Source organism: Mustelus asterias, chromosome 11 (genome assembly GCF_964213995.1).
Source record: "Mustelus asterias chromosome 11, sMusAst1.hap1.1, whole genome shotgun sequence".
In the NCBI taxonomy this organism is placed as follows: domain Eukaryota; kingdom Metazoa; phylum Chordata; class Chondrichthyes; order Carcharhiniformes; family Triakidae; genus Mustelus; species Mustelus asterias.
In genome coordinates, this window is record NC_135811.1 from 60,616,283 (window position 1) to 60,639,898 (window position 23,616).

Genomic DNA, 23,616 nt, shown 5'->3' on the forward strand with positions numbered 1-23,616 from the left:
TACAGCTCCCTTTTCCTTTTGATAGCAAATAAATAAATGCAGAATGAAAAGCTGCTGACATTTGTTACTTGACGCTGAGGTTCCCAAATTTGTGCTGATTGCGGATGGGATACCCCCGTATTGTTATCCTGCCGGTTAGGAGGGATGAACTGGCTCCACTCCTTTATCCAAACCCCCCGGTTGGTCACAAGATTAATTTAAAACAGACCCCTTCCCTTGTGGATCCCTTTTCCCAGTCCAAAGGTTTCTATGTTTTAAAAGGAGCCAATTTACCCAGGCTTTCTTGAGTTAAATAAAGAGTGAGTTTATTAGTTATTAAAAAGCAAGAAGAAATTAATAAACTACAACCCCTCACAATATTTAAAAAGAATGTGCAGAACAAGCATGTTATGAAGTATCATAAAGTACAAGTCAAGTGCTGGGAAGTGGAGTTTAGTTGCGTTGACAAGATGGGCTGAATAGCCTGCTCTGTAAATTTCACTGATTCTCTCATATTTTAATGTGAATATCCTTGTAGAAACAGACAGCTCTGCCCCCACCCCAAATACCCCAATGCCCCATTCCCCCAATTCCCAATGCCCCATTCCCCCACTGCCCCCCCATGCCCCCAATTTCAATGCCCCATTCCCCCCATTCCCCCAATGCCGCATTCCCCCAATGCCCCAATTCCCCCGGTGCCCCATTCCCCAATTCCTGCCCCATTCCCATGCTGCCCCCCATTCCCCAATGCCCCAATTCCAATGCCCCATTCCCCCAATGCCCCCAATTCCCCCAATTCCCTGGCAATGTCGGTGCGCATGTGCGGCCGGGGCTGTGACCCCTGACCCGGGCGGGCTCACGTGCTCCGCGCGGTTTCCGGTGCTGCAAGATGGCGGACGCTGGGGAGGCCGAAGCCGGGGCTGGGGCAGAGGAGCGGCTCTGCAAGAGAGCCCGGCTGGAGGCGGCAGCCGGCAGCCCCGACACCCAGAGCCACCCCGAGGAGCCGCCAGAGGAGGCGCGGAGGAGGAGAGCGGCCGGAGCCGAGCGCCAGGACAGCGGCCCCGAGAGCGGAGCGGCAGCAGGAGCAGGTACCGGGGGGGAGAGTGGAGTGATGGGGGTGAGGAGAGGGGATGGAGTGAGGGGGTGAAAGGATGAGGGAGAGGGGATGGGTTGAGGGGGTTTGGGAGGGTGATGAGGGTGGGGGGAAGGAGTTGGCTGAGGGAGGATGAGGTGTGATGAAGGAGGATGGATGGGGGTAAGGGTGGAATGGGGGGATGGTGTTATGAGGTGGGAGGGGTGGTGCTAAGTTGGAGGATAGGGTGGTGAGACACTGGGGGTAGTGGTTAGGGGGAGGGTTACGAGAGGTGAGGGGGGGTGTGGGTGGCTGGGCTTTGCAGCTAGTTAACGAAAGCTGGGTGAGGGATCATTTCAAAAAGTACAGTTTGGGACATCCTCAGATTATGAAAGCTACTTTATAAATGCACTGACAACAATCCACATATTTACCCTGCTAGTACCCCGACACAAAGAGGCAATTTAGCATGGCCAATCCACCTAAACCCGCACATCTTTGGAGTGTGGGAGGAAACCAGAGCACCCGGAGGAAAGCCACGCAGACACAGGGAGAGTGTGCAAACTCCACACGGACAGTGACCCAAGGCTGGATTTGAACTGGGCCCATGGCGCTGTGAGGCAGCAGTGCCACCTGTGCCACCGTAAGAGTTTTAACAACAGCAGGTTAAAGTCCAACAGGTTTATTGCTCCGAAAGCTAATGGCATTTGCTACCAAATAAACCTGTTGGACTTTAACCTGCTGTTGTTAAAACTCTTACTGTGTTTACTCCAGTCCAACGCCGGCATCTCCACATCATGACCTGTGCCACCTACAGCTCTTATTTTCTTTTTAGTGGTTTAGTTGAGTAGCAGAGTTTCTGAAATATTCAAATAAATATTAATACATAAGAACAGTTTGTAGCTGATCAGATTATTCAATCATTGTAATGCAGGCTGATATTTTTAGTGTTAAACTTTATCACTGTGGATCAGTTATGTATTTCAGCCACTAAAGCTATCTGAAGAATAATTTTCATTTACAGTAAACGTTTATACACTAGAAAGGATCAGACTTTCCCATCCCGTGTGAATCTTGTTAGATTGCTGGTGCTTTTTCAACCACTCACCCCTTCCTGCTGTCAATTGTGTGAATTTACTGGATCAAGCGAGTTACAATTGAGCCTCCCGCTGAGTTTTATGTTCTCAACAGGTGATGCGCTATGGTGAAGTTGAGGACAAATTTGGAATTGCTGTGTTGCGTACTAGAGCATAAAATGTTTCTCATAGAATCATTGAACACACAACATGACCAGTCAGGCTATCATGCCTGTGCTGGACATGTTATATTTGTTGTAGTTTATCTTCAATGCTTTTGTACAAGTAAGCTCAGGGTCTCGAGTGTTCCTGTTGCACTATGAGAAGCTACCTGTCTGATTGTAACATCCTCTCAGCTGCACTAACAGTGCTGCACCCCTGCTGCCCAATATTTCCAGAGCATTCATGTTAAATTATGTATTTCCGAAATTAGGAATGCGCCTGCCCAAACGTGGGGTTCCAGTAGGAGATCCCTTGGCGAGAGATCATAGTGAGGAACCAGATGAATGGTTCCCACAATGTTTTGCTGTTTGGAAATGAGTCTGGCTTGGCAAGTCCAAACCCCGAGCAGATAACCTGTTGATCATTTAACAAAATCCTTCCTTTACTTAAGATTGCAATGACCAGTTACACACTCACGTAAACATTGATTTCCATTAACCGCACTTTCTTTTATTTTAGCCAGCTTACCTGTGGGACATGCAGTAAACGCTGAAGAAATTGTTCCAAATGGGATACGTTCATGGGAAAGTGATGAAGACGACAAAACCTCACACGCTAGCTCAAGTGACTGGACTCCACGTACCCGGATAGGTACAGGTTAATACATCATTGGTGGATTATTCACTTCTGGAGGGGGAGCCCTCACCACCACCATCCCAAGGATCTCCCACCCCCTGATAGGATGTCCACAAGCCACAGGATTCCCCCCATCCCCACAAGGCACCATACAATTGTAGTAAGACTTTTGTCACTACACTCCAATGTAGAAGTGTGAAGTGATTCAAAGAGACAATATAAATAAAGGGTACAATTCTAAAATAGGTGCAGGATAGAGGGGCCTGAGGGTATATGTAATAAATCATTAAAGGTTATAGGGCTGGGTGAGAAAGCTTAATAAAGCTTAGAGCATCCTGGGCTTTAAAAATAGGGCATAAAGTATAAAGGCAAGGAAATTATGATAAACCTGTGTAAAACGTCAACTGTAGTTCTGGGCACTGCACTTCAGGAAGGATGTGAAGTTGTTAGAGAGAGTGTAGAAAAAAATCACAAACCGTTCCGATGACGAGGAACTTCAGTTATGTGCATAGATTGGAGAAGTTGGCACTGTTATACTTATAGAAAAGAAGGTTGAGAGGAAATTTGATAGAGATTTTCAAAATCTGAGGGGTCTGACAGTGGATAGAGAGAAATTGTTCCAATTGGCAGAGGGGATGAGAACCAGAGGACACCGATTTAAAGTGATTGGCAAAGGAAGCAATGGCAACACATGGGAACACAGCAAGTAGTTAGGATCTGGAATGCACTGCCTGAGAAGGTGGTGAGGGCAGATTCAATCATGGCTTTCTAAGGTAATAGAATGTTTTATGAAAGAAAAAAATGGGGACAAGGCAGGGAAGTGGGAATGCGTGAGTTCCCCTTGCAGAACCCCAGCATGGCAATGACAGACTGAATAGCCTCTTTCTGTGCTCTACCCACTCTGACTCCATGATCCTTTTGTAATAACATCCAGTTTCCTGATTGCTTGCTATACCCGCATGTTAACTTTCTATAATGTGTATACAGGGGCACAAGGTTCCTCTGAACACCAAAGTGTCCCGTGTGCTCTCCATTTGTTTTGCTTTTCTATTTTTCCTATTCACAATTTTCAATGCTACAAGCTTTCAGTATTTTGCTCAGATCACCAACTCACATGTAAGCTTTAACAATGAAAGTGACAGGCTATTCGACTATGGAAACCTAACAGATGATCCCCATTTTCACACAACATCCACAGTACATACTTCCTGCAGGAGTTTGGGTTACTGATCAGCTGTAAGAATTTATAGTCAGCAACTAAACTGAGAATGATTTTGCTATCTTCAAACTATCTTTCAAATGCTTTTCTGTTTAAATGCCTAACTTTTCCCTTTCCAACTAGGTCCATACAGTTTTGTCCAGCAACATCTTATGCTGGGTACAGACCCACGGTCTATCCTGAAGGATCTGTTGCGAGGGAACAGTCCTCCACCCGACCTCGACGACATGACATTGTGGCAGATTGTCCTCAACATTTTGTCAGAGCCACCAAAACGGAAGAAGCGCAAAGATATTAACACCCTGGAGGATGTGGTGAGGATCTTGAAAGAGAGCAAGAAAATCATGGTCCTCACTGGAGCTGGGGTAAGTGTTGATTAATTATTGAGGTACTGCAATTTAACCATCCTCTTAACTGTTGTACACGCTCTTGGTTTATTATCAAATCAAACTTGTTTCTCACAGATCAGGTCATTGTCATTTTTAAGACTTGTAATCATTTTTATAAAGTTAATGTTTCTGACCTTTCTGCCGTTGGATAAGTATTGTACTTGCTGATGGGGTGGATGTAGTGGTTTATCTGGAATCTGAATTTGAATCTATGCAGGTGGAAAGCTGAAAGTCTTCCTTCTCTGCTCGTGTGAAATCAATGTTGGATCAGTCTGAGTTTAATTTCTAATGATTGATCCGTTCAGCTCACTACAATCGGGAGAGCTTCTATTGCAATGGGAAAAATAATGGCTGCAGATTGATACTTGTGGTTCCCTAAAGCTTGGATGGAACCCTTTCTGAAAAATGTTCCAGAGAACGTAAGAACTAGGAGCAGGAGTAGGCCATCTGGCCCCTCAAACCTGCTCCGCCATTCAATAAGATCATGGCTGATCTTTTCATGGACTCAGCTCCACTTACCCGCCCACTCATCATAATTCTTAATACTTCCCTGCGTTGTGCTTTTTAACTGGGACATTAAATGATATGACAGGAGCAGCAAGGAAGAAATATATACAGTCCCAACGTTTCTTGGTGAGATCAATGATAACAGATGTGGAAAGAAATGAAAAACAGAATGGGGACAAAGCAAAACTTTGCCTTTTAGTAGGTTTGTAGTTTTGAACTGTCTTTAGCTGTTAAATGCCTTTTAAATGCCAGTGCATTGTTCCCCAGTTTAGCTCAGCATTGTTTGTGTTCCTTTTTGTAATGTTCAGTTTAAACATTATATTGTAGTGGTGAACCTGATGTAATACATTTCCAATACCTAAAATATGGGCTATTAGAATAGCCCATATTAGAATTAGAGCTTATTGTTTCATTTATAAAAGCTTGGATTTACAAATTCTCAAGGTTTGAAGTATCTAATTAAACCTCTTTTGCAGTGTATATAATAAATGGGTTGAATTAATGAATCTCTGAAGTTGCAGTGACTGTGAAGCAAAATAAAATGAACATCTTTCACCTTGTCTTTGAGCTGATATACTTTTGGGTTTGATGCTCTTTTTTAGGTTTCTGTATCGTGTGGAATACCGGACTTCAGATCAAGAGATGGAATTTATGCTAGATTGGCCGTAGACTTTCCAGACCTTCCAGACCCTCACGCCATGTTTGACATTGAATACTTTAGAAAAGACCCCAGACCATTTTTTAAATTTGCAAAGGTAAACATCACTTCAGAAATTATTTTTTTTTAAAACACCTGCTGCAGAAATATTGCCACCAACCTAAAGGGTGAGAGGAAGGGTCAGATAGACAGAAAGAGAGGCCACAGTAATAATGTTGGAGCAGAGAGCAAGACAGACTGAGAACAATATACACAGAGACACTGACCCAACTACCATTTATACATGTTATCCCATAGATCATTCATGAACATAAACAGAATGATGCTTGTGCCTCTATGTGGTTTATTGTTCCTTGACTTTTTTATTAGTATTGCTGCTATTGACCGCTCCATTTTCATCATGCAAGTCTCCTCCAGTTATCTCCAAGACACTGCTTTTGCTAGTTTCACATTGGCTTTGTACCTCCTCAGATGGTACCACCTGCCGATTCTACATGGTCACCTCTGCTCGTTGCTTTTAATGGTGTTATCCAGGATCATGGGGTCAGCTTCATGTATGTTGACAGCACCCAGCTCTTCCTCACCACCTCCTCGATCAACCCTGCAGATTTTGCCACCATTTTTAACTGCCAATTGGCATCAAGACACAGGAGACCTAAAACTCTCTCCAGCTTTATGCTGGCATAACCAGAACCAAACCCTACAGATCCGGTTTGAATCCGTCTCCATCTTGGCTGTTAGTACATGTTGGCTCACAGATGTGGGGCATTGTATAACACTAAAGCTTGAACATTAGCTTTCTCTCTCCTCTCCAGGTGATCTGCACCCATGCCTGATGTGTTTCACCTTGCATAACAATGCCTGCCTCTTCCAACTCATTCCCTTCTCCGTCCAAATCCTAACCAACACTGTTATCCTCAATGCTATTATGGCCCAAGTTTCTCTTTGCATTAAGATCCACATCCCCACTTTCACTGGATTCCAGTCTCCCAGAGTTGAACCAGGATGAGAAATTTCAAGTCTTTTCAATTAAATTGCACCCCTTAAAATGTTTTTCCAACCTCTGTCTCCCCTTTCCATAGTCCTTTGCTTGGCTTTGCATGTACATAATCCAGCAAGGTCAAGTTCTGTTGTTCATATGGGCTTCATCCCATATTACATGCACAAACTGCAATGAATGCTAAACGCCTGAGGTCACATGGTGATCAGATACAAATGTCCACAGTCTTAACAGTAATAGAGGGTAAATAAAGAAAAAGTAATGTTTCGACCCACTTAGTGTCTAATAATTTCTCCCGTTTGGTATGGCCGTGTATAGTATTTGCATTTCGCTGCTGGTCACTGATGCTATCATTTTCCAGCCCCTCATGCTGCAATGAATGCTGCTTTGCACTATCTTGTGTATATGTTTCCGAGTCAAAGAAAAATTGGCTCTTTCTGCCTTCACCCACTCTCACCCTGGTTGACTCAGGTGCCTATCCCGAATTCTGTCATCACTTCCAGTTTTATCTGCTGCGGATTTCCAATACTGACCCTGCTGTCTTCTTTCAGCAATCGGAGATACTATTTTCTCCTCAGCTTCGGAATTCCATTGACATCTGTGCCTTGACTCTTACCTCTGTTCCTTTTAAAACCCTCAAAAGTCCTGCATTTCTGACATCCTTTAGCCATCTGTTGACCCTCTTTCACTTTCCTCTTAATTGCTCCACCACTCTATGAAGCATTCTGCACCAACGCTTTGTATATAATAACTGCTATTGAAATACAAGCTGTCTCACGTTAGCTACTTTGACTGTTTGATTTGTTGAAGAATGGTGTGATCCAGCCCCGTTACTGTTACACCTCATTCCATGGGCTACCGTATGTTGAGCTGGAACCGAAAGGCTCACCATGATCTTGTGGTAGTTTCATTGCTGTTTTAGTGGCTTTTAAAAGTAATTTTGCACCAAAGCAGTGTCCTTATTAAATGGAAGGGAAATTTACTGCAAAAATGATGTGTGAAAAATAAATTAGAGGAGGAAACTAATTGCTTCCGAATAGAATCCGACTTTTCAGAAGCCTGTAAAGATGAACAATTTACTGCTGATGAAACTGTGCAGATATTTGTAAGTTCACATAGAGATTAATATCAGAACTTCTTAAAGTTGAGATTAATTCTGTATGTTTTCATGTGTTTTTATTACACAGGAGATTTATCCTGGTCAGTTCCAGCCATCTCTTTGTCATAAATTTATAGCCTTGCTGGATAAGCAAGAGAGGCTGCTGCGGAATTACACCCAGAACATAGATACCCTGGAACAGGTTGCTGGCATTCGCAGGATTGTCGAGTGTCATGGTTAGTTGAGGATAATCTCTTAACTAGGTACTAAAATTACTGAATGAGTCTTCCACCACTATCCCCTGCCTCTCCCACCCCAGCCTCTGCACACTTCCAAGAGCAGAAAGCATTTTAGTTTGTATTTGCCTCGAGAGCCAAATGCAATGGTAAAAGCAGCTCCGAAATCAATCTGAAAAATAAATTGGCGACCGTGTCAAGCTCCTGTTAAACACGCGGTCTCTGTGACCTTGCATTTCAAGTACAAGGTTGCACAGCTCCTTGTGTGGCTAGAATTTGAAGCCTCGCATTCCATATCACGTTGGCATCATGCCATCTACATTCTGCCACTTCTCACTTGGCCTGGCAGATGATAGGATCATGTGTGGGACCATGTTCTTTGTTTGATTTTGGGGAATGGGACAGGAAACACTGGCCTTATCTGGCATCGACCAAGATAAACACAATGGCGTTTAGCTCACTGGAGGGGAGCCAGAGACCAAGACTAAACTATGAGACAATTGATATTTGTGATTTTTAAAAATCCAAACCTGTAATTTTGTTGTATATTGCGACAGTAATAATGTAAATTCTATATATAAAATGTTGGACTCCTTTTTGTTACACAGTAATGGGCTGCATGAGTAACCCTCCTTCATCTCAGTGGGCCACAAGATTGAAATCGAGCTTGTTCGCTAACCATGACCCCAGGAATAAGATTAAATACGCTGAATGTTTAATGAGTTATAGAAAATGCCTAATCGTATACTAGAACTGTCAACTTCAAATGGTAAAAATAAAATAAATATTTACAGAGAGGGAGTGCACGGCTCTCGCAGTCAATGTTGAGAGCAGCCAGCACGCACCTCACTTCACTTGCCCTTGCTTTGTGCGTATATCACTTCAGTTTTACCAGTAGGAAAAAAACTGCACGGACATAAATCAGCAGAATGGGGCAACCCTCCGCATGGACAACTATGAACGAAGTGTGCCGCACTTAGAACCCAGATGGGCCGCATGTTGCCCCCGGGCTGCAGGTCACCCCCGCCCTCGCCCTAATATCATGTTGGGCAGCCATTACCTTGGATCTGTTTTTACCTTTGGATTTGCTCTAATTACCAGGCTGAAGGTCCATGCACTATTCTAGCTACTAAAATACTTGTGTAAAAATGTTTTGCTGTTGAATTGTAGACAAACTGTTGCTTTGTTTTCTGAAATTCCTCTCCAGGCTCATTTGCGATGGCTTCTTGTCTGATGTGCAAGTATAAAGTTGATTGTGAAGCAATTAGGAAAGATGTTTTCAATCAGGTAAGAAGGAAGCTGAGATTGTTCTTGTTGAAGATTTGTTAGATTTGGTCTTTGAAGTGAAATTATGGAAATGAGCAGACTACTCTTGGTTATGTAAAGGCCTGCCTTTTTTTTGCTCTGCTGATGAGGAAGTGGTGCATTGGCACCAAGTTTCTCTGGGCTGATTGCCTGTTTTCAAGCCACTGTGTTAGCCAATGGGAGGCATGCATGCCTGTGTTTTGGTTGATAAGTCAATGCAGTTTTTCCTCTACCTGAGGAATTGTTTGGAGACCTGACAGAAACATAAAAACTAGAAGCAGGAGTAGACCATTCGGCTCTTCGAGCCTGACCCGCCATTCATCTTGATCATGGCTGATCATCGAATTCTGCCACTGTCCGCATGATAAGCCACATCCTACTCTCCCTGGCACTAGTATGCTGTATTACTGGATTGTCTGAATCTTTTGCATCAGGACCAATGGTAGACCAATATATGCTTGTTGAGAAACGTGTGTCTAGATGAACAGAATAGCTCGTAGCATGGAATTAATTTGTGTATCCTGTTCCTGATCAGGTGGTTCCCCAGTGCCCGAGGTGTCCTCCTGATGTTCCTCTTGCCATTATGAAGCCAGATATCGTGTTCTTCGGAGAAAACCTACCAGAGCAATTTCACAGGAGTATGAAATATGACAAAGATGAAGTTGATCTCCTAATCGTGATTGGATCTTCCTTAAAAGTGCGGCCAGTGGCGCTCATACCAAGTAAGAAATCCAACCCTTTAATAATGCCCACACTGGCTGCACTGCTCAGAGTCTATCACAGGGACAGGGTTTGATAGAAATGGAAAAGGGAAGCACAGCTTGACATCCTGAAAGCCAAAGGTCATTGAGCTGAAACATTAATTCCACATTCCTTTTTCCACAGATACCGCCTGACCTGCTGAGTGTTTCTATTATTTTCTGTGTTTATTTGAAATGTTTGAGGGTCTATATTCAAAACAGTTCTAACAGTGTAACAAGTAAATAATGGGCTGTGTAGATTTGACATGGAACTAACCCTCTATATTTCCAACTTGGAACTCTCCACTGTTTCCTGTAGAAAGTTTAGCTTTTGGTTCTTAGTTAAGCTTGTACTTCAAGCTGGGGTTCGGAAATAGGAAAGGAATAGGCTGTGCAGGGCGACTCGGTGCTTACAATTGCTGTGTCACAGCATCAGGGACCCGGGTTCAATTCTAGCCTTGGGTGACTGTGTGGAGTTATGGTTCAGGTCAGAAACTCCACCGTGTCTTATGGAGCCAGCCTGGATCATCATTTTTTGCATCTTGAATTGGGCTCGGATAAGCATGATATGTTTCACTTCAGGTATGATTCAAGTGACCCACTAGGGAGATTTTATCAAACAAAGGTTATTTAAGAATATAATTAACATGTATAGTAAGAAAATTAGCCAGAACCTTTATCAATTGCAAACAAGAAACAAAACAACCGCTATAACGTATGGATATATCTAAGATGTTCCAACCAAAACCTTCCATAGACAAAACCCTTTAAACAAGTACAACACAGCAAAAGCTTACGCTCGAGTGATACTGGAAATTGAGCCCTTTGGTTGAAGTCTGTAGTCCTCTGGATTCACTCAGAACAAGTTGAAGTCAAAACAGCTTCTCAGAACCCCAGGGGGAGACTCTGGTCAAACCACCAACCGCAGAATTTTTACTGCAGGAAGGTGAGACCTTTCGGTTCACCAGCAGAATTTCCAAAACAACGGGGTGTGAGAGGGAAAACACTTCTTTTTAGCTTGCTGTCCCTTCTAAAAACTAAACTGTAGCTCAGAACTGAAAATGAAAGAACATCTGTCACCTGACCTGCCAACTTCTTAAAAAAAAATCCCAAAGTAAAAACAAACAACTCCCGTCCAAGCCACTTAAGGAGCAATAAAAATACATCTGGTAATTAACCCGGCAGCACTGAGATCAGCTCGGGCTGTAAGCTACGAAAACACCAAAGCTGTGAGAGCTGCAGAAACCCTGATTTTAAAAAAACCTTTCTTAGCCACAAGTAGGCTTACATTCACACTGCAATGAAGTTACTGTGAAAATCCCCTGGTCGCCACACTCCGGCACCTGTTCGGGTACACTGAGTATATTCTTATAGCATAGCCAATGCACCTAACCAGCACATCTTTGGATTGTGGGAGGGAACCCGGAGGAAACCCACGCAGACACGGAGGATATGCAAACTCCACACCGACAGTGACCCAAGCTGGGAATCGAACCCGGGTCCCTGGTGCTGTGAGGCAGCAGTGCTAACTACTGTGCCACCATGTCCCCTAAAGGTACACTAACGTCACAGTGGAGTTTGTACATTCTTGCCGTGTCTGGGTGGGTTTCCTCCGGGTGCTCCAGTTTCCTCTCACACTTCAAAGCTATGTAGGTTAGGTGGATTAGCCATGGGAAATGCACAGAGTTACAGGGTTAAGGTGGTGGGCTGGGATATTCTTTCAGAGAGTCGGTGTGGACGCAGTGGGCCAAATGGCCTCCTTCTGCATGTATGGATTTGGCTGCCTGCATCCACTTGTAGCCCTTTATCTATTCTACTACATCATCAAAAAAACTTAACAGGTTTGTTAAACATGATTTTCTTTTCATAAAACCATGTTGATTATGCTCAATCCTACCATTATTTTCCATGTGCCCACTTATCACTTTCTTGAAAATAGATTCTGGTATTTTTCCTACTGTTGATTTCCTACTGTTGATATCGGGCTAACAGGTCTCCTCTAGTTCTCTGTTTTCTCACTCCCTCCTTTCTACAACAGTGGGGTTACATTTGCCACCTTCCAATCTGCAGGAACTATCCCAGAATTTAGAGGATTTTGTAAGATAATCAACACATTTACCACATTGACACGCACCACTTTGAACACTCTAGGATGGAGATCATCTGACCAGGGAATTTATTAATTTTCAGCCCCATTAAGCTTTACTCTTGTTCATTCCTTTAGTTCCTCAATCTTGCTGGTCCCTTGGTTGTCTAGTATTCCTGGGAGGCTTTTTGTATCTCCCTCCGTGAAGTCAAACACACAGTATTTGTTGACTTTTTCTGTCATTTCCTCATTCCCCATTATAAATTCCCTTCTCCCTGCCTCAGTGGGCCCACATTTGTCTTTGCTAATATTTTCCATTTTACACACTATGTTTCTTGCTGTTTGTTCTATTTTCTCTTTATCCGTTTTTTGGTTTTCCTTTGCTGAATTCTAAAATGCTCCCAACCCTCTGGCATACTACTATTTGGGCAACTCGATGAGCCTCTTCCTTTAATCTAATACAATCTTTAACTTGTTAAGCCACGGTTGGATCATGTTTCCTGCTAGGATATTGTGTCTCAAGGAATGTAAATTTGCTGTAAACCATGTAATCTCCTTGGTTTAAATTTGGGACTGTGTCGGATTGAGTTGCATTACCTTGAATCGTAATGTAAAATTATGGTCCCTCTTCCCTAGAGGCTCCTTTACAGTAGTTATTAATTAGCCCTTTCTCATTGCACAATACTAGATCTGGAAAAAGTCCATTCCCAAATTGGTTCTTCAACATTCTAGGAAACTATCTCATATACATTCCAGGAGTTTGTCCTCCACAGTCTGTGTCAATTAGGTGTACCCAGCATATATGCAGATTGAGGTTCCTCATGATTAATGTGTTACCCTTGTTGTATGCACCTCTAATTTCATGATTTACACTGTGTCCTATATTACTGTCACTGTTTGGTGGCCTATAACCAACTCTGGAAACATCTGGCAAGTCAGTCAGCATTTGTGGAAAGCAGAGGGAAATTGAAACTTCAGGTGTGGACCCTTCATCAGAACCCAATTTCACACCTTGAAATATCAGTTTGCTCGTCAGAGAGTTAGCAGCAACTGCTGTCGTTGTCCACTTTGCTTGTAATACAATCCTAACTCCTTTGATTTTTATGCAGGCTCTATACCACATCATGTGCCTCAGGTGCTGATTAACAGGGAGCCCTTGAACCACCTGAACTTTGATGTGGAGCTGCTGGGCGATTGTGATGTTGTCATCAATGAGCTGTTTCATCGTTTGGGCGGAGAGTTTGAAGAGCTTTGTAGCAATCCGGTAAAACTGACAGAAATCACAGAAAAACCTCCACGATTGCAAAAAGAATTGAAATGCCCATCATTTGATCTCCCTCCTACTCCTCCTGTTTTAACAGAAGATTCCAGTTCATGTGAGCAAGAAATGGAGTCTCACAAGTTGATGAGCAGAAAAGGGTCTGCAGTTAAAAGTTACGAACCCGTTGCAGAATCCACTACAAGTTGTGCGAAAGAAAATCCAGAGGAATCTGAGATGGAAAGAATTTTATACGAGAAGGAACTGGACAGCAAGACCTCTTTGGCGGAAAGTTCCGGAAATTGTACCAGTGATTTACATGTCACCCAACCTATTGAGGATAATTGTCCAAACACTGAGCATCATGTTCCAAATGATATAAAACATGCTAAAGAAACCCTGAAAAAAGGCTGGAGCAGTAAATGTCCAAAAGAACAAATCAGCAAACGATTGGTTGGTAAGTCATGCTGGAAGATGATTTACCATGTTATAGAGTCATAGAGTTGTACAGCACAGAGAGAGGCCCTTTGGCCCATCGTGTCTGCACTCCCCATCCAGCACTTGGTCCGTAGCCTTGTATGCTGTGATGTTTCAAATGCTCATCTAAATGCGTCTTAAATGTTGTGAGGGTTCCCACCTCTATCACCCTTTTAGGATTCCCAGCACCCTCTGGGTGAAAAGGTTTTTCCTTAAATTTATGCCCCCTAGTTATAAATCCCTCTGCTAAGGGGAAATGTCTATTATCTACCCTATCTACGTCCCTCATAATTGATCATAACTGTGTGCAAGTCAGTCCGGTCCCGTTTCCTCCTGCTCCTCCTCCCCCTTCCATCCTTCTCTGCTCTAAGGAAAACAGCCCCAGTTTAACCAGCTCCTCTATAGATTTTGAGTGTTAATGTATTCCATCTCACAGCCAACAATGGCTCATGTCCTCGGTTGGGCTGACCGGCAACCCACCAGTGGAGATCAGTGAACCAGTGCATAGTATGCAGTTGTTTGCCCCTGTGTTGCTCCTTGCTTGCGATTACTCTCTGATTTCTTGTCCAAGTTTCTCATAATGCCCATGTCCATTTATACATTAACTTGATAGGCTATTTGAACTGGGGTCATGACAACCAAGTCCAGTCCTGCCTCACCTCCAGCACTAGCTAGCTAACAATTAGGAGTGGAAATCATCGTTTGTTATCCCCTCCTGTCCCACTCTTAAGCTAGCTGGTGCCAATCTTACTAACACTGTTGGCTGGTGTGTGTGTGGCCCGGTTATATGCCCTCATTCCTAACCTGCCACCACGAAGCTGGTGAAAGAACTCTCGCAGCAAAACAGGAACTGCCAGATGGGATGAACAATAAGTGATGATTGCAAACTGCCTTGACTTAGGAGTTAAAAAAATAACTTGCTGCTAATAGAGAGAAGGCCTGCGGCCATTGACTCGAATTAGGTTTTTTGTAAAGCTGCGTGGGTCCTTTTGCTGCAGAGTTTATGGTAAGTGGATATCTGGCACTCATGGAAAAGCTTTTCCATTGTTGTGTCTCTAAACAAAACTATTGAGGGATCCACACATGTGGAACATGGATTTTCCCATAGTGACACCTCACACTTCACGAATGTCAGAGATAGTAGCTGTAGCTTGACAGAATTTAGACCTTATCAGAATGAGTGCTGAAGCAGCTAAAACCACAGTCTATTGATGCAGGGCTCTGGGTTCGTTGGCTGTTTGTGTTGCCTGTGGCCTTAGCCAGAGCTTGTTTCTTTTTCTTGGATTTGGTTCTTTGGGCATCGCTGGCAAGGCCAGTACTTATTGCCCATTGGGTGGTGAGTCACCTTATTGAACCACTGAAGTCTGTGGTGTAGGTACAAATGGGCGGCAATGGTGGCACAGTGCTTAGTATTGTTACCTTACAGCGCCAGAGACCCGGGTTCAGTTCAGCCCTGGGGTGACTGCGTGAGTTTCCTCTGGGTGCTCTGGTTTCCTCTCACACTCCAAAGATGTGCAGGTAAGGTGGATTGGCCATGGAAAGTTGCTCCTTAGTGTCCCAAGATGTGTAGGTTAGGGAGATTAGTGGGGTAAAGATGTGAGGTTGCGGGAATAGGGCCCTGGGTAAGATACTCTTTTGGAGAGTTGGTGCAGACTCGATGGGCCAAGTGGCCCCCTTCTGCAATGTAGAGATTATATATATACCCACAGTGTAGTTAGGGAAGAAGTTCCTGGATTTAGACCCGGTGACAGTGAAGTCTCACCGATGGTAATGCTGTTGAATGTCATGGGGAGATGGTTAGATTCTCTCCTGTTGGAGTTGATCACTGCCTGGCACTTGTGTGGTGTGGATGTTACTTGCCCCTTACCAACCCCGGCCTGAATGTTGTCCAGGTCTTGCTATATATGGGCACGGACTGTTTCAGTGTCTGAGAGTTGAGAATGAGTTGTGGACTCGCTGGTTTTCCTCAGTGTGGGCTCGCTGCCTTCTATTCACTCGGCTTAATTTAAGTTTCCAGCTCTAACTAACCCGTCAAGTGCCAGCCTTTGTGCACTTGAGTTGTGTTTTCATTGACCAACCTTGTGTTCCATGTAACTATGCTGAAGATTGAGCTCGCATCATGATGGAACCGTACCATTCTTCAATATCTAGCCTTTCAGCCGATGAATTTTTTTAAAAATGTTGTTTCCAGTTTACAAGTGGACAGTGACACTGCCCAACTGTGTAAATGTAATTTGCTAAGTGCTTGAAGCAGCAAAAATTGTAGAATTATAGGGAAAGAGCAGTGGCGAGGGACCGACCCATCTCCTCTTTGAACGAGCCAGTGCAGACTTGCTCCACTGCACGGACTCCCTCTCTGCCATACTCAAGGTGTTGCGGCTTGCCTCGCTGGCTTGCAGCAAGGTGGGCCGGCTGGATTTAATGCAGCGTTCCCTCATTACAGCAGCGAATTGTTAGTCTGCTCGAGTCTGTGCTGTTGGTCTTCAATGTACAAATTTGTGACTCAGAAGATGAGTCCAATCCACTGAGCCACAGCTGAAGCTGTATAGCAAATTGTTTATTTCCACTCCGTCTATTAAATCACTGAGCCTCAAAATAAACATTTGGAAACGAAGGGGAATCTTTCCAAAGGGACACTCGGATTCAAAGATGAAGGTTATTTTAACAATGAGTTGAAATGTTTTTGTGTAAAATAGGAACCTAGGACAGGAGTAGGCCATTCAGCCTGCGAGCCTGCTCCGCCATTCAATACAATCGTGGCTGAGCGGACACTTCAATGTCTTTTACACACTCTGTCCCCATAACCCTTTAACATTGGTGTTAATCAGAAATCTATCCATCTCTGTTTTAAACATCCCAATGACTGACCTTCCACAGCCTCCTGGGATTGGGAATTCCAAAGATTCACAAAGCTCCGTGGAAAGAAATTTCTCCTCTTCTCGGGCCTAGTGACATCACCCATGTTTTGAAATTGTGCCGCCTGGTTCAAGATTCCCCAACCGAGGGAAACATCTTACCTGCATCTACCCTGTCTACTCCTTTGAGTATTTTGTAGGTTTCAATGAGATCACTTCTCATTCTAGCGAATACAGGCCCAGTTTGCCCAATCTCTCTTCATAAGACAGTCCCGCCATGCCCGGAACAAGCCTGGTGTACCTTTGTTGCACTTGTCTCTATGGCAATAATATCCTTTCTGAAGTAAGGGGACCAGAACTGCACACAGTACTCCAGGAAAGGTCTAACCAAGCTCCTATACAATTGATGCAAGACTCCACTACTCCTGTACTCAAATCCTCTTGCGATAAAGGCTAACATTCCATTAGCCTCCCTAATGGCTTGCTGCTCCTGCATGTTAGCCTTCAGTGACTTATGGACAAGAACACCCAGATCCCTTTGTACATCTACACTTTCTAATTTCTCATCATTTAGGAAATACTCAGTATATCTGTTCCTTCTGCCAAAGTGGATTCCCTCACATTTGTACACATTACATACCATCTGCCATGTTCTTGCCCATTCACTGTTTGTGCAAATCCTCCTCTAGCTGCTTTATATCTTCCTCACAACACACATTCCTGCCTAGCTTTGTATCATTCGCGAACTTGGAAATATAACATTTGGTTCCCACACCCAAATCCTTGGTATATATTGTGAACAGCTGGGGCCCAAGTAGTGATCCTTGCAGTTCCTGACTAGTCACAGCCTGCCAATGCTACTCTCTGCTGTCTGCCTGTTAGGCAATCCTTAATCCGTGACAGTATGTAGCCTCCTATCCCATGTGCTTTTATCTTGCTAATTAACCTCCTGTGGGGGACTTTATCAAAAGCTTTCTTTAAATATACCGCACCCATCGACTCTCCTTTATCAATTTTGTTAGTAACATCTTCAAAAATCTCCCAAGTTCGTCAATCATGATTTTCCATTGGTTAATCCTGCTGACAATGCCCAATTGTCCACTGATTCTCCAAATGTCTATTAATCACATCCTTTATAATAGATTCCAGCATGTTTCCTACCACTGATGTACAGCTAGCAGGTCTGTAGTTCCCTGTTTTCTCTCTCCCTCCCTTCTTAAATAGTGGGGCGCCATTTGCTTCCAATTTTCAGGAACCATCCCAGAATCTATAGAATTTTGGAAGATGATCAATGCATCCACTATCTGTATTGCAATGTCTTTCAGCCTCCTCTGGGGTGCATAATATCAGGTCCCAACTTCCAGTCCCATTTCTCCAATACAACCTCATATAAATTTCTTCAACTCTGCATTTTCCTTAGTCCCTTGAATCTCTACATCATGTGAGATTTCCTGAATCTTCATGACTGAAAATGGACATATTTTAGTTTCTCTGCCATTTCTCTATTCCCCATTACGAATTCTTCCAATTCTGCCTGTAATGGACATTTATCTGAGCCAAATGATTCCTTTTTACATACCAGTAAATGCTTTTACAGTCTGTTTTTTTGCTCGGTAGCATTAATATTCTGTTCTCCCTTTCTTTATCGGTTTCTTCGCCTTCCTTTGTTCTATTCTAAAAACCTCCCAATCCACAAGTTTGACTATTACTGGCAGCTTTATAAGCCTTTTCTTTTAATCTTATACAACCCTCAACTTGTTTTGTCTGCCACGGTTGACTGGCTTTTTTCTGTTTCTGCACCCTGAAGGGCTGTATAGGTGCTGTACGCTATGGAATAGTTCTTTGATGCCCATACACAGCCATACCATTTAATGTGTTTTCCCAATCCACACCAGCCAATTTGTCCCTCATAACTTCATAATTTCCTTTATTCAACTTTAACACCTTTGTCTTCAGATCTATCACATTGTGGTCACTCCTCCCTCCAGGTTCTTTTGCAGGCTATTAATGAACCCGTATCAATATAAAAGAGCTAATTTAAAATCTGGTTGTAAAAGAACCTTTCAAGACGAGTGACCACAATATGATAGAATTTTACATTTTGTCTGAAAGTTTGATGTTCTAGAAATTTTCTGAGTACAGGAAACAGGTATGAATTCTTGCAGTTTGGTCAATGTAATGAATAATAAGTAATAAAGAGCGTAGAATCCCAACAATGCAGAAGGAGGCCATTTGGCCCATCGAGTCTGCACCGACAACAATTCCACCCAGCCCCTATCCCCATAACCCCACTTATTTACCCTGCTAATCCCCCTGACACTAGGGTCAATTTACCATGGCCAATCCACCTAACCTGCACATCTTTGGAGTATGGGAGGAAACCCACGCAGATACGGGGAGAATGTACAAACTCCACACAGACAGTGACCCATGGCTGGAATTGAACCCGGGTCCCTGACACTGTGCAGCAGCAGTGTTAACCACTGTGTCACCATGCTGTCCTATGGGTAGGGAATTCCAAAGATGGTAGTCTACTGCCCACTCAACTACAGAACCCAGTTATGCTTGTGGAGCCCACACACTCAGTTCTAAACTGCAGATTTTTCATTATAGGTAGAGGTATTGGGGAGGGGATTGACTGACTATTGTATGTTTCTAACTTACTACAATGGCTTTAAAGTATGTAAATTGCGCCTTTTTCAGATTCCCAGTATCTGTTCCTGGCGCCCAATCGCTACATTTTCCACGGTGCCGAAGTTTACTCCGATTCTGAGGAAGATGATGCCTCCTCTTCTGGCAATAGTGTTAGCGACAATGAGTCCTGCAGCAGCAGAAGTGTTGGTGACGGAGAAGAAGAGAGTGATATTGAAGAATTTTATCATGGGATAGAGGAGGAAGGTGGAACTCCGTACAGAGCGGATGAGATGTACTTTGGGACTGAGAGTGAGCATTTTGGAGGTGGCGATGTGCTGAGTGAGTCAGCTGAAAACCCCGTGCAAGATGAATGTGAAGATATTAGTCTGTTGGAGTAAGAGACACAATTGCATGATATTGTTATGCTACGCTATCCACCAACATTAAGCCACTTTTAGGACACCTTTTAAAGCCAGTGTGCTGTCCTGGACATAGTGGCTATAATGATCATGCAGAACTTCAGTCTGAAACTTCTTGATAAGTCTATTATACACTGAAAACACTAGGCAACCTTTATTAACTACTTTTCACTGAATATGGTACATCTACTAAATACGAATCTTGCATATTTGGACAACCGTTTAACACTGAGTTCATTGGCATTGCCTTTATTGTCAACATTTTTTTTAACGCTGGGGTCAGAGTGTCTGTTCCCTGTCAAAATGTTTCACTTTGTTTTAGTTTATTTTCCCTGATTTGATTTAAATGCTTTGAGGTGTACAGCTATTTAATACAGTTCTTCAGAAGCTAAAATGAATGTTCTGTACATATTTTTGTGTGCTTGTTCAAAAGCCATTTAATTGCTGAAAAGGATAAAAGGGAACAGGTTTATATTTAAAAAAAGACCAAAGAACAGCAGGAAATCTCAATGACTAGAGCTGCAACAGGAGTTTACAAAGTTCTGCTGCAGAATTTATTTTGGCTCTTGTGGGTGGTTTGTTGAAGCATTTTTTGTAGTTTCTTTCCAGTTTGTGTCTTCTCTCATGAAACAATGGTGTTATAATGTTTTCTGAGATGAGCTGGCAGCTAATTTATACACCACGGTTACTCTTTTTCATTGAGCTTCAGCTATATATTAGAAGCCGGTAAGTACCTTTTGAGGCATACTCAAGTTGAGTGAATTTCAGAACAATTTACAATATGTCGCTCTTGTAGTTACATGCTGCCTTATAGAGATTTGTAGGGTTTGCTCCCTGGTGCCAGTTCTGCGCAGACCTGGTTCCAGGTTTGGTACGTAGCAGATTCATGTCATTCCTTGCATTTTCTTCCTGTGGAAATGAGATGTAAAGTGTGTAATTTTTTAAAAACTGAAATGTTGGACACCATTGCAGAATTTAAATTGGAACACTGAAGTAACACTGAACTCTAGTTCCTGCTGAAGTGCCTACATTCTAATCCTCCATTGTACGAGAAGGCTCAATTATTTCTTTTCTCTTTTTTGACATTAATTGCAAGGAATAAGCAGAGCCGTTTAATAAAACAAATAACCTGCTAGATGTGAATTAAGCTAATTTTTATTTACACACTCAAATGTTTTGTTAAAGAGGCCCTTGATAACATGTTGGTCTAGCATTAATGAGACTCTGATTCCATATTCTGCAGAACAAATAGTGTCCGTACAGTCTGGCATATTGAAGACATTTTTGTTTAAACATTAAAATGGGTGTTTTACGTTTTGCTAAAAATTTATAAGAATCACAATCTTGCGGAGGACATTAGGAATTTGTAAAGGGTTTTGCTTTATAATCTCATTCAGTGAAAGAACTACAATGCATTCTACAAGAATTAAATATTACCATTCAATAAGTCTTCTGAATTTGGCTAGGAGACAAATTTCTCTCCTCACCCATCCACGTAGGGGCAGTATCTTTTTGTCACATCTGGCATAAATAAATCACCCTTTTATTCTGTACTTTGATTTCCACAGGTGGCATTCACTGTTCTTGAAATGTGTAAAACTCTTACCTAGTTTTTATTGCTAGAAGGGGGTGGGGGGGATATTAAAGAGAAACACGGTTAAAAAGCTCCCAACCATTTTTGTTTTAAAGTTTGGTAAAACACAGCTACAAATGCTTTCAATTGTGCCGGATGCATACGGGAAAAACTTGCCGAACCTCAGTTATCGCAAGGTAATGCAGCACTGTGGCAGTTTTAGCTCCGTACGTTACGTTCCTTTTGTTCTTCAGCTGAGAAACAACAGAGGTCACTGCTGCCTATATCCAATCCAAAGTTGTTGGTTGAATATAAAAGAATATAGAGGATTAGGCGGGATGGGAGGGGGGGGGGGGGGGGTAGGATTCATTCGCATAGCGGTGCTTCAAGCTTCTGTTGATTCTTGCCATGGATCACTACCTGCACAGCATTCCTCATCTGTATCACTGAAAAAATTGTGTAGCATGATCTGATTAATGGTCAACAAAGTTTGATGTACTGAACATAGCCTACATCAGCTCTGTTATTTTGCAGTACAAATAATTTCTCTGTCCTTTGTACATACTGAACGATTAATGTATTCAAACTACTTTTATAAGGAGAGGTTATTAGAAGGTATGTTTTCCGATACAAAAACAATTTCATACTTAAAAGTTTTAGGTCTTCATTTTTTTAATGCATTTAACATCCTACAGTTTGAATTTGCAAACTTTTACAAAGCAAATGCTTTTTGAGATTAAAAAGGACTGATTAACGGGAATGTTCTGCTAATTTAAACTTTCAGAAGCTTGTTCTCTGATTCTATATAACAGTCTCTGTTCTCTGTGCTCTTTTACGATGTATTTTAAAGGATAATATATTGCAATAAATCTCCTTCATAAATTATATGGCTTTAGATTGATTAATTGAAATTTCCTTTGAAGGGCTATCTTGATGTACTGAAAGAACATTAGTTTGGTTTTGAGGTTCAGCCCTTTCCCCTGCCATTGGTAGTTTACCATTTTCTATCGAAACCAACTAGTTTCTTAAGCTTATATTTATTTATTAGTGACGCAAGTCGGCTTACATTAACACTGCAATGAAGTTACTGTGAAAATCCCTCTAGTTCACACACTCCAACGCCTGTTCGGGTACACTGAAGGGGAATTTAGCATGGCCAATACACGACTAACATACACATCTTTCGGACTGAGGGGGGAAACGGGAGCCCCCGGGGGGAACACACGGAGAACGTACAAACTCCACACAGACAGTGAGCCAAGCCAGGAATCAAAACCCGGGTCGCTGCCACTATGCCTCTTCGTTGTAGAGAAGAATCTGTCGCAGAATGCAACACATTAAAATGTGTGGAATATATGGTAAGTCGGTCAGCCATTTGTTGCTATCCACAGTAATTATCCAGAATTTGTGAAGATACAATGTAACGTGTGAAATATTGTTGGTTAAATTATCCCAAATTGTTTTTTTATTTCCTTTTCTTTCCCGAGTGTTTTAAGAATATAATCTACAATGGGATGTGAGAAAAGCTGTTGGGCTAAAATGCTGATGTTAACTTTCTCTGCATTTTGGTTGAAAATGAAGCGTTCTGCACCCTTCCATTAGTGAACAAGCTCTAGATTTTGAAGAAGGTTGCATCTGCTCCCAGCGAAATTGAAGGGGCAAACATCGCTGCCATGCCCAGTTCTAGCTATTTTTCCATTATGATGCGTTCAATGACTGCAAACTGAAAAGGTTTCCGTGCCTTGCATGCCTTCCCTGGTAAAGATGATGGTAGATGACTTGTTCCAGAAAAGATAATGGTCAAAAGCAGTGAAGCTGCCTTTGGAGGGTCATAACAGTAAGGACACCAATTATGGTGATTTTGCCAAGTCTGTTGAGAGGGCTTGACAGGGTTGATGCTGAGAGGGTGTTCCCCCCTCAGAGGGTAATCTAGAACTAGGCTGCACTGTTTCAAATGAAAGGGTCATCCATTAAAGATGGAGATGAGAAGGAATTTCTTCTCTGTCAGAGGATCGTTAATCTTTGGAACTCTTCCCCAGGGAGTAGTGGAGGCTGGGTCATTCAATATATTCAAGGCTCAATTTATCAACAGGAGTCGAGCTTATGAGAAAGTGGAGTTTAACAGTCAAATCGGCCATAGTCTTATTAGGTTAGGGTGCATTGGCTATGCTAAATTCTCCCTCAGTGTACCTGTACAGGTGCCAGTGTGGCGACTAGGGGACTTTCACAGTAACTT

The 23,616-nt window shown here is 42.7% G+C and overlaps 1 protein-coding gene across 2 annotated transcripts; it reads left to right on the forward strand.

Annotated features, from left to right (window-relative positions):
* Positions 1-740: 740 nt before the first annotated feature.
* On the forward strand, positions 741-22,264 carry sirt1 (sirtuin 1). Of its 2 annotated transcripts, none has more exons than XM_078223647.1 (9): positions 741-1,067; positions 2,809-2,946; positions 4,268-4,509; positions 5,643-5,795; positions 7,886-8,033; positions 9,241-9,320; positions 9,874-10,060; positions 13,274-13,879; positions 19,458-22,264. In XM_078223647.1, the coding sequence occupies exons 1-9, from the start codon at positions 869-871 to the stop codon at positions 19,784-19,786; spliced, it is 2,082 nt and encodes a 693-aa protein (XP_078079773.1). In that variant the 5' UTR covers positions 741-868; the 3' UTR covers positions 19,787-22,264. The 2 variants fall into 2 exon arrangements, with proteins under 2 accessions (XP_078079773.1, XP_078079774.1); XM_078223648.1 differs by having other exon boundaries at positions 742-1,067; positions 2,809-2,940.
* Positions 22,265-23,616: the final 1,352 nt, after the last annotated feature.

What these genes read in the sequence shown, in the direction of transcription:
- sirt1 (XM_078223647.1), top strand. Translation starts at nt 869, where the DNA reads ATGGCGGACGCTGGGGAGGCCGAAGCCGGGGCTGGGGCAGAGGAGCGG. An exon ending in CATTTTTTAAATTTGCAAAG is followed by an intron (nt 5,796 to 7,885) that starts GTAAACATCACT and finishes TTTATTACACAG; the next exon opens with GAGATTTATCCTGGTCAGTT. An exon ending in GGAAAGATGTTTTCAATCAG is followed by an intron (nt 9,321 to 9,873) that starts GTAAGAAGGAAG and finishes GTTCCTGATCAG; the next exon opens with GTGGTTCCCCAGTGCCCGAG.